The 11349-nt window shown below is 30.4% G+C and overlaps 1 protein-coding gene across 2 annotated transcripts; it reads right to left on the bottom strand.

The window, feature by feature from the left end:
• Positions 1-6905: 6905 nt before the first annotated feature.
• On the bottom strand, positions 6906-8838 carry LOC115708906 (remorin 1.4). Of its 2 annotated transcripts, none has more exons than XM_030636931.2 (6): positions 8553-8838; positions 8257-8354; positions 7801-8082; positions 7559-7727; positions 7385-7466; positions 6906-7285 (listed from the first exon to the last, which is right to left on the bottom strand). In XM_030636931.2, exons 1-6 carry the CDS (start codon positions 8579-8581, stop codon positions 7088-7090), a joined length of 858 nt encoding a protein of 285 aa, XP_030492791.2. In that variant the 5' UTR covers positions 8582-8838; the 3' UTR covers positions 6906-7087. The 2 variants fall into 2 exon arrangements, with proteins under 2 accessions (XP_030492791.2, XP_030492792.2); XM_030636932.2 differs by having other exon boundaries at positions 7807-8082.
• Positions 8839-11349: the final 2511 nt, after the last annotated feature.

Here is an 11349-nt window from a genome sequence, read left to right as displayed (position 1 = left end):
GCTCTAATTAGATTTGCTAAATTTGATTAACAAGACATGTGTGGTCAAGAAAGAGCTTGCTTTCCCTTGATTTTTGGTCGTTATATGCAAAATCTTATAATTTTGTTCCATCAACTAATCCTTTTCAATTATCGATCCATCATTAAGGCATTTTTCTTCTAATTTGAATGCATCTCTTGGTAGTTGGTATAAATAGTTGAGAAACGTTAAAAAGCACTAATAGTGCCTAAGTGTAATATTATTATTATTGTAATTTAATACCATGTCTCATTTATTTTATTTTATTTTATTTTTGTTTTTGAGAGAGTGATCTAAATCACACTATGATAATCGTCGACGCAGAGGAATTTCCAGTCAACAAGCTAATTTTCTAGCCAAAGATATATAGAGTCAGAATATGAGTCACTACAAACAAAGTGACTTATATAAGACCAAGTTATCTCAAAAATTTAAGCAAAACAACTTATATACAGAGTCAGAATATGTCTCACTTATTTTAATTTAATAAAAATTTATAAATACTCACTTATAAATTATGGGAAGTCATCTCTAGTAGTACTAGGCACCTTAGTGCCTTATAACAATTGTCTAAATAATTTAAATCCTTAATAATTATCAGTGGATATGTGTGTTTTTTTGTCTTCTCGTAAATGAGTATTTCTTAATGAACCTAGTTATTTTAAGTCATGTTTAGCATAGATATTTGATATATTTACTTTATTTTTTAAAAAAAAAATGGATTAACTCGTCATTTTAAAAATGGATATATATATTCAATAGTTACATTTTTATTGTAATTATAATAGTTATATTTTTTTTTATTTATCTATAAAAGTAGGTTAATTAAAGATAAAAATTTATTTTTTCAAAATTAAATTAATTATAATTAACTATTTTTTCTTAAAATAATAAATTTTTAATTAAATATTTAACAAGATTACTTTTAGCAATTAATATTTATAAATAATTTTAATTTTATATTTAAGTCCCTATTATAATTTTATTAACAGTTATTGACGGTGAAAACTCCTCAACTAACTTATGGTCAGAAAACTGAAACCCACACACTAGACTTAGAAAGAAGATTATTATGTGAAAATTCAAAAACATAAAAAATATTCAAAGCAACAATGGAGGAATAGAAACACTTGTATTTCTATGCATGAAGTATTACAATGATTTTTCAACCCCTTCTCACATTTGAGAATGTGATATTTATAAGCTTTAATGGCAAAGGGTACAATTGTGGTCCCAAGGGAGAAGATGACATCCATAAGTTGTAGGTTGCAGGTTGTAGGTAGTAGTCTTGCGCCTTGTATCCTTATCTGGTGTCAGGTGGTCATGAGTTGCGCAGGTAGTGGTTGTGTGCACTCTTGGTCGAGATGTCACCACTTGTAGGTGTGGTGCCTCCACTGCTCATACCTCCTTGGCATCTATACATGCAGGAAGCGTGGTTGTACCCACCTTGTATGCACGCCTTGTCCATGCAATTGTACCTTCGTAACCCTCGTCTTCAACACTTGGGAAAATTCCCACTTGGCATGGTTGTGCCCTTGACAAGAGAATGATTGGGTTATGTGCAAGCTTAACACATGGCCGAGTGACTTTCTCTCTTGGCCATGGCAGAGTGAGCTAGGGCCAAGCATGGCCAAGTGACCTAGGGACAAGAATGGCAAAGTGTCTTTCTTCCTTAACTTGGTGGCCATGTTTCTTCTAGGGTTAGGCCGAGTGATTTTCTCTCTTACATAGTCGAGTGACTTCAAGGGCACTATGGCCGAGTGATATTCTTCTTTCTCATGGTCGAGTGACCTAGAGCCAAGCACGGTCGAGTGACCCACTTACTTAGACTGGTCGAGTGACTTCAAAGTTGTATGTGTTGGGTTTTGTGCCCTAACTAAAATTCTATTTCAATGTAATCTTGAATATTCATTTATCAATAAAGAAACAGAATTATTTTCTTACTTATTTAATGTATTATTCGGTTCACATGTTTATTTCATGATCATTTGTTTTATTTAGAAATTCATCTAAATTCTTATCACATTGATATTTTTGATTACTATCTGAGAGTGCTAATTATAGATACAGAATCTATAGCTTCTATAAATGCATAGAAGTAAAATGGTGATTTCCTTCGAGCTTGGCTTAATAGAGATAAATGGTAGAGTACTCATTTCAGTAATTATATTAGTTTAGTGTAATATAATTTATAGGTAGCTAAGTATTTTAATGATAAAATACATTAAAGGATAGAACGGTAAAATTTTCCTTACTCAATGTAGATCATCTATAGAGGATCATTGATTATTTAGATTATAACAATAGATAATTCATAGTGTATCTATATCGTAGAGCATATAGAGCATTTTATATAATTAAGTGTGCAATTTCAAATCTATAGTGGTGCAAGGAGGAATTAATAAGTTAGAGAATTTACTTGGTAAATTCTAGAACTACTTATTGGAAGTTTGATTATATAGGTCCATGGTCCCCACAATAGTTGAGATAATACTTCTTGTAGACTTAGTTAATTGGTTTTAATTTAACAATTATAATTCTAAAATTAGACTATGTCTTATTTATGAATTTTCACTAAGCAAATGGCTTAATTTTGAAGAAAAGAGGATTTAGGGTTTATTTGTTTATTAAGAAACTTTGTAAAGTCTAATTGGCAATTTTTTTGATAATTAATTATAATTGTTAAATAAATAGTTTTGACATTTATAGGATTAAAATTAAAAAATATGACATAATTGAAAGAAATGATAAATAGTTGAAAAAATGGCAATATTATAACTAGTGGGGCCCATTACTATGGTCGGCCATTAATTCATTATTTTGCTATTATTTATATTTTTTATTCTATATAATTTAAATCATAACCCTATGAGAAATAATATAAAAGGAATAGGATGCTCTCATTCTAATCCATGCATTTAACCTAGTTTACATTCTGTCAGATAACTAGAAACTTTGAGAGCCTCCTTCCTTTACTATTTTCGAATTCCCCTCTCTTGTTCTTCATAGTTTTTGAGCCTATAGTGAAAGAGTATATGTCCACCCATAGCAAGTCAAATACTCAATCATAGTATGGAAGACTGTGAAGAATCCAACACGTGAAGGAGAATCGGGCTCAAATCTTGATAATACTCAACAGCACAAAGGAACAAGTGTTAGAGATTTGAGTGAACGGAGACATATTATTCCGCTACCACTAATGTAAGGTTTCTTAAATTTTATATGTGTTTAATTCTATTGTTTTAAAGAATTCATATTTAGGGTGTTAATCAAAATACCTTTTAGTAAATCTAGATCCTAGTAAAATAACTTCCAACAAATAGTATCAGAGTTAGGTTAATGATTTACTTTCAAGAATATGGATTTAAAACGATGAATGTGTGATTTGGATGTGATTCAGGTTGATATATGTGTTTATTTGATGATTGATTTATGTTTACAAATTTTTTATGCAAAATAATTGGATTCATGATCTGGAATTATTTTATTTGGATAGTATGGGAAAATTAAGCAATTTATTTTTTTTACAGAACTAAATTTTTATTCAAAACCAATTAGTTATGAATGATGCGAGGTCCTCCTCGGCGTATGCAACATGACGCGTGTCTGAGGGTGGGCGAGACACGACTTTAGACAAAAAATGTATGGGTCACGTGCGTGCATCATGCCTCATTGTCTGAGATGCTAGTGCAATCAAGCACCCATCTCGACACCCATATGCATCCGATTTTCAAACAACCATAACTTTCTCAATTTTTATCAGAATTGAGTTTCGTAAAAATCAAAATTGCTTAATTTTTTACAAGAAATCGAAATAAAATATTTTCAGAACGAAAAAAAAAAATTCTTTTCATGGAAAAATTTCATAATTCACATTTAATCATCAAATAACACATAAACCAACATGAACACATCCGAATAACACAATTAACATATTCGTCGTTTTAAATCCATATTTCATAAAAGTAATCATTACCATGGCTCTGAGGCTAGTTGTTAGAAATATTTTACTAGGATCTAGATTACTAACAAATAAGTTGAATTAACATCCTAAATATGAATATCTCTAATACGATGAAATTAAACACATAAGAGTTTTAGATAACCTTACATTGATTGCAGTGGAATAATATGACTCCTTCCGCTCAGATCTCTAACCCTTGTTCCTTTCTGTCGCAGAGTATTATCAAGATCTGAGCCTAGATCTCTTTCTCTCCTTCAGATTCGGTTACCACCGTCTTCCGCACTATGATTGAGTACTTAACTTGCTATGTGTGGGCATGGCACTCTATCACTATAGGAGAATTGGATGAAATACAATTAAGGAGGTTTCGAAATACTATAGAAGGTGTCTCTTATCTACTAATTGTCTGAGAGAGAAAATTATGTTTGATTTAGTTGAAAAGTGTTGGATGAGATGAGAGCATCATGTTCCTTTTATAGTGTTTCAACTAGGGCTTAGGTTTGAATTATATGAATTAAAAAAGAATAAAATATTGGGCAAAAATCACTAGAGTGGTCGTCCACTTAAAGGACAAATCTCTAGTTATAATTTTGCTACTTTATTTCAACCAGCTATTCTTCTTTCAATAATACCATATTTTCCAACTTTAATCCTATAAATGCCAAAACTATTTATTTAATAATTATAATTAACTATCAAATAAATTGTCATTGATATTATTTATTAATTAAACCATACAAAGTATCTTAATTAATAAATTAACCCCAAAACTTCTTTTCTTCACAATTAAGTCCTTGCTTAGTGAAATTCATAAATAAGACATAGTCTAATTAATTTTAAAATTATAATTGATTAATTAAAATAAATTAACTGAGTCTGCAAGCAGTATTATCTCAGCTAGTGAGAGGACCATGGGCCTATATAACCAAGCTTCCAATAAGTAGATCTAGAATTTACAAAGTAAATTTCCTAACTTATTAATACCTCCTTACGCCACTATAGATTTGGAATTGAATTGGACTCTCAATTATATAGAACGCTCAATATGTACCAAAATATAGATACGCTATGATTATCCATTGTTACAATCCTAATAGTAAAAAATTCTCTATAGATGACCTACATCGAAAAGGGATAAATTTACCGTTATACCCTTCAATGCATTTTATCCTTAAAATACTTAGCTACCTATAAATGATATTTCAGTAAAATAATATAATCACTAAAATGAGGCCTCAATCATTTATTTCTATTCAGCCAAACTCGAAGAAAATCATCGTTTCACTTCTAAATACTTATAGAAGCTATAAATTTCATATCTATGATTAGCGCTCCCACTTAATTGAACTACCATGTTTCTAAGATGTAAGTATCCGCTAGAACTATTTGTTAGCTTCCACGAACAACTTGAAGAACATAAATAATACAACTAAGCTGAACCTAACCATATCAGGATTAAGATCCATAGACCTAAGATCAACCAGTGATATTGACTTAGAAAGATATAACGGTAAGTTTATGATATCTTATCTTAGATCAATATCGGTCCAATCCAATGTATACTTCATACTTCCGATACTGGTAAACTTTGCCAATGCCCTAGAAATATCATAACACTTATCCAAGGTGTAAGTATACCTTATCGTCGATTATCATGTCAGTCTAAATCCAGTGAACTGACAAATCATGAGCATTAAACTTTTGAACATATAATCATGATTATATTCCAATGTGCTCACGACACTATAATCATGAATAAATATATATGTTGTAGACTTAATAGAATTATACATTAAGTATAATCATGAAATAAATCATGTGAACCATGCAATATAAGACGATTTCGGATCTTTTATTAATTAGTAAATTTGATTATATTGAAATCGGTTTTATTTAGGGCATAAAATCCAACAAATCCTTGCAAGGTGCTCTTCAAATCTTTTGGTTCTGATTTGGCAATTTTCCTCTCTAAGGTACTCTTCTACAATACCCACTTGGTGTGACCCAAACTTTTTTCTTTTTGTGTATCCATCTTTTGAGATAATGATGATGATTGTATTGGTGATCCAAGATTGTTTAATCTTGATGTTGTTGTGAGCCTCTAGTTTTACTAGAGAAGAACTTTGTATCTCATTATTGAACTTTGGTGATAGTGGATGATTTGAGCGGACTATGGTCCCGTAGTTTTTTTCCCGCATTGGGTTTCTACATAAAAGTCTTGGTGTCTCACTTTTATGCTTGATTTGTGTATTTTATATTGCTTGTGGTGCTTTGGTTGATATTTGATTGTTTATTGTGGTGTTTGATAAGTATTCTATTTTTGACATACAAAGAGGGAAAATATTGTGATTAATTGCAATAGATTTTTCCAACGGTTCTTTAAGTTTTCATTTTTGTTTATTTGACATGTGGCGAGCATCAAACCATACAACCTCGCTGTCGGTTGATCACTTTGTGATGTCAGCAATACATGACAAAATAAAAAGTTAATATCATTTCTTAAATAATAATATATTATAGTAAAAAAAGAAATATATTGTACAACTAAAATATATATACTAACAACCCACAATAACTCATATAAATTAAAAAAAAAAATTACATAACTTAAAAATAATAGTAGCTTCAACAAAATTAAATAAATATACCATGATATATAAGTGATATGCTTCTAAATTATAAAGTAATGGAAAAAGAAAAAGAAAAAATATAAATTGAACATAAAAAATGTAAGAACTATGAAAATTTTATATGACAAAAGACAATTTAGATAATAAATACTATAAATGAGTCATTTCTCTACAAATTTTAAAATAATGACATTTAGCTATACAATCTTATATTTTCGGTTCATTTACTATAATTTTTCATAAGTATTCCCTCTTTCTTCTCTAATTTCATGTAACTTATATTGGAATCTATATTGTCACAAATGTTTTGTTATTGTATTATATGTATGTATTTATATGTGTTTATTTGATACAAGTGTTCCATCTTGAGTAAATATTAACATGTTAAAGATGAAGCATAAGTTAAAGCATAGATAAATATACATGTTCTGGTTAGGAAACAGTTAAATTAGTTGCGACTTCATCTTTTGTATTATCAACAAGTGAAGCAGAAATATCTCACAGGAACTTTGCCTCCTGATTTTATCTTCCTTGCCTTTTCTTTCACTGAAAGCTCTTCATTTTTCCTTTTCTCTTCCAATTGTGCCCTTGCTCCTCCAGCTATCTTTTCTATCCTTGCTATCTTGTTCTGGTAATGCTGTATCGTTTGTGCTCTTTTCTGCTCCAATAAAATCTGCAATTTCCACAAGTTAAGTGCCTTTTATGTCATTCCATTGAAAAGGAAACCAAAAATTCTCAATCAATAAATACAACTAGTAGTGTTTAAGAGAACCTTTCTCTTTTCCATCTTAGCCTTGGCTTGCATCTTTCTCTCATTTTCCCAAGAAAGAATGGCATGTTTTGTCTTCTCATACCTGAAAGTTACATGATCACAAACACAATCTTAAAGTTGACATATTATTTGCTTAAGTGATTACAACAAGAAAAGAAAAGTAGCATTGTTCACCTTTCTTGAACTCTTCTCATCTGAGCTATCTCCCAAGAGTCTGGCTTCCTTTCCATGCCTTTGATACCCAGTGACACTCCTTTCTGTGTGTGGCTTGATGGTGTGCCCGGTGAAACCCTCTGAGACACCTTGTTGTCGAGGCTAACTGACCTTTTCCTTGAAGCTTCACCTATACAAAAAACAAGGAATGTTATATCCTCTGCAAAAGCATTGAGATAATACTATGCAAACATAGGAAATACCAGCACTTTTAGCTTCCTTGTTTGATAATAGCTTGGTTGCTTTACTAGAACTTGGCATTTCAGCTGTGATCTCACTATTCCTGCCGTTATTTTTCCCGGTCCTTGAGGTATCAAGAGATTCCTTCTTCCTTCTTTGGTGTTGGGATTCAACTTGATCAATTGAGTGAACAGCAAAGGCAGCAGCTGCAACTGCAGTAGCATAATCTATGTCTCTTTCACTGTTATCCTTCATCTTGCTCGAAAAGTACTGCCTCTCCGATGGCCTTCGTGGCAATTCTTTATCTACAAAAATGTTCATCATGACATGAAAATCTTGCAAAAGTAAATTGATCATATATTGACATGGTAGTTGATCTTCATACTAGATAAAACATGGTGTTCAAATATAATTTAAGTTGTGATGATATGTATATATATACATGAACAAAAAGCAAGTTTCATATTAAATATAACTACCTTCTTTAGGAGACCTAGATAGTTGAAATGATGGAGGTTCTCTTTTTATACCCTTAGACTGTTCCTGCTTTTCTGGTCCAGGACCTGAAATTTTCACTCTGGGACAGAAAATACTTGAATCAAAAATTGATAATAAAAAGGTTATATTACAAATTCTAAAGCTGCCCTGATAAATGGTTTGCGATGGTTATCATTTCTTTCTCCAGTTCCTTTTAACTACCAAAAAAGAAATGTTTAATACAAAACTACTAACCGTCTAAGAGTCTAAATAAGTCTGAGTTGGGGTTCAAATGTACCTCTTTTGCTTAAGTAGTAAATTGTCCATTACCCAAAAACAAAAATAGCCTTTGCTGAAGAGTTTTGTCTAGGACTTTTCTGCTCTTTCTCCAGAGAAAAGAAAGTAGTGTTTGGTTCTGAGGAAAAGTAGAAGTGTGGACTGTTGATGACTTGATGTTGTTATCATTGGTTTGGGATTGTGAACAGGGCAGAGGTAGAAGCAAAGTAAAATGCTTTGGACACTGTTACGTATAGAAGCAAAGGATTTCTTTTTTCTCTTTTCAGCACATAGCCCAGAAAACAAGTTGTTTCCACTTTTCACTATAAAACTATGACTATATTTGTTAGCTTTTCAATTGTGAAAGACAGCTTTAGATTCCCTCCATTTTGCTGGATTGTTCTACAAGTTATTATTTATTTTTTTTCAATGGAAATCGGAAACATGATAAAAGTGGATTCATAAGAATCACATTTTACTATCATTGATTTATTCCTTGATTCACTTGGAAATTAATGGGCATTATGTCTTTCCTGGAATGGATCCTGTTGACTACTTTACACTAAACTGCTTTTGTGTAACCCAAATCCAAAGCCGGCTGAAATGGGATTTTGGATGGTACAGTTTTTGATAGAATTGTGAAACAAAAGTTTGAACATATTATGGAAAGCCTTATTGTTGAGTAAATACTAACTAATTAATTATGTAAAGTTCATACTTTGTGCTGGAAAGTTTATACTTTGTGTAGCATTTTTTTGAAGCGTGAAGAATGTTGTTACTTTCATACCCGAATAATAATGTAAGCAACTTTATAAAATAGTTCCAATATTTTTGTAGGCACATGAGCGGTATATATGTCATATGATAGGTATATTGTTTGTGATCATATTTTTGTAATAAAAACTTTCAACAACATTAGAAAAGTTACAAAAATATTTTTACAAAATAATAAAAATAAAAGACTAATTAGAATTTTTGTCCCTAAACTTAGACATACATCAAATCATGTCCCTTAAACCTTTTTAGCCGTTAAAAATTTTCCTCAACTATTGAGGTTGTTGGATTTAAGAATATTTGTCCAGTTTCATTCAATTTTATTAATTCTATGATTGTCTATATATTAAATTTTGCTCCCCAGACTTTAATATTTACCAGATCATGTTCCTCAAATTTTGACATGTACTAAATTAGGTCCCTTAATTTTTATCCATATTAGACTTTACTTGTTAAAATTAAAAAAAATATATATAATTTAGTACATATTAAAATTCAAGAACAAAAATTCTAATTAGTCATTTTAAATCGAAATCTCCAGTTGAGTCATGCTCTCAAGCATTTAGGAGCGCATTCACATATGAAGGCTCTCTAATCAAGATTTTTCACTAAGGTAAATCCCACATTGCACATGGAGATATTTATTGTTAGACCATTTCGAATGTAACATTTAAATATTGTACTAAATCCAAGTCATACTTACAAACTGGAATGTATCACTTGTAGAACCATTTGTTCAACTACTCCAACTGATTCAGTTACCCCAAGATCATGGACCTTCTGTACCGGCTGGAGGAATGTTCTGAGCAACATTCACTAGTAGAATCTATTGCCCTAACTATGTAATTTCTTTACTTTATCTCTGAGTTATCACTCGCATTATGATGATTATCTGTCTCACCTTGAGTAGTAGACAAAGAATTCCCTTCATATTCTCACCTCACACGATCATAACCGAGCACAAGCGTACTTCCAACTAATTAAGGAACCACACTCAACAATAATCATGCAATAAATACAAACAATACATACAATTTCCTTAAGGGACCATGCCCCACAATTAAGCTCTTTTAATTATCATAAGGAACTAATCCTAACTAGTTATGCTTCAATTAATTGCACAAGGGACTATTCCCAATCAATTATTTTGTTCTATTATTCTAATAAGCAATCAATCTATATTTATATCTCTCTATATATTTATATAATTCCGTTGTTAAAATAGGTAATGTGGCATGATATATGGATTTCCTTTTCAATTCTCTATTTTCTAACCTTTTCTAATTTTCTTTTTATTATTATTTATTATTTTATGCAACTCAAAACTTAATAGAAAAAATAATAAACAACTGATATAATATTATTAATATATTAAAATAATTAATGTTTACATATTGTGCAGTTAATACTATTTATAAGTGATACATAATCGATATAATACTATTTATATTTTTCTTTTAATATGTTGTGTGGAGTTATAACTTATATCACTCACCACCTTTGAGTTTTGTAACATCTTGATATTTGCCACTATACACATAAATATAGGAAAAATTTTAGGTGGGAGCATTACTTTTTCTCTCACTCATGAGAGCATATTTTTTTAGTTTTGATTGGTTGGATAGTGAAGATGTATAGGATTATAATAAGTTGTGGAACATGTTATTAATTATTTTAATATTATTTTATTTAATTTTTGTGTAACTTTGATAAAAGAATTAGTGGGATTTTATTTTCTTAGGTCAAAAATATACAATGAGTTTCTTAATCTGATTTTTTTTTCTTTTCTAAATTAAAAACTCTGAATATGACTAAATTTGAATTTAATGAATATCATACAATATCTTTATATATTAAAAGTGGCTATCTAACGGTAATTCTTGATTTAACAATTTTTTTTAACGTTTTGTTTTTCCTACGCAGAAGTTAACGTCGAGTTAACGAAACCATTAACTTAGAAAAAGAAAAAAAAATCTATTTCTTCTAACCCTAACAATTACTGCTAATGATGGGGATCCAAATGAATTACCTGAGTTGAGTCTCTT

Source organism: Cannabis sativa, chromosome 3 (assembly GCF_029168945.1).
Source record: "Cannabis sativa cultivar Pink pepper isolate KNU-18-1 chromosome 3, ASM2916894v1, whole genome shotgun sequence".
NCBI classification, from domain to species: domain Eukaryota; kingdom Viridiplantae; phylum Streptophyta; class Magnoliopsida; order Rosales; family Cannabaceae; genus Cannabis; species Cannabis sativa.
The sequence above is the reverse complement of the archived record's forward strand: the minus strand, read 5'-3'. Positions and strand labels throughout refer to the sequence as shown.

Excerpts from the sequence above, each read along its gene's own strand:
- LOC115708906 (XM_030636931.2), bottom strand. The coding sequence starts at position 8,581 with ATGGACAATTTACTACTTAAGCAAAAGAG. Across the intron at positions 8,083-8,256 it reads ATCTAGGTCTCCTAAAGAAG|ATAAAGAATTGCCACGAAGG; the intron begins GTAGTTATATTT and ends ACATTTTTGTAG. Across the intron at positions 7,728-7,800 it reads CAAGGAAGCTAAAAGTGCTG|GTGAAGCTTCAAGGAAAAGG; the intron begins GTATTTCCTATG and ends TTTTTTGTATAG.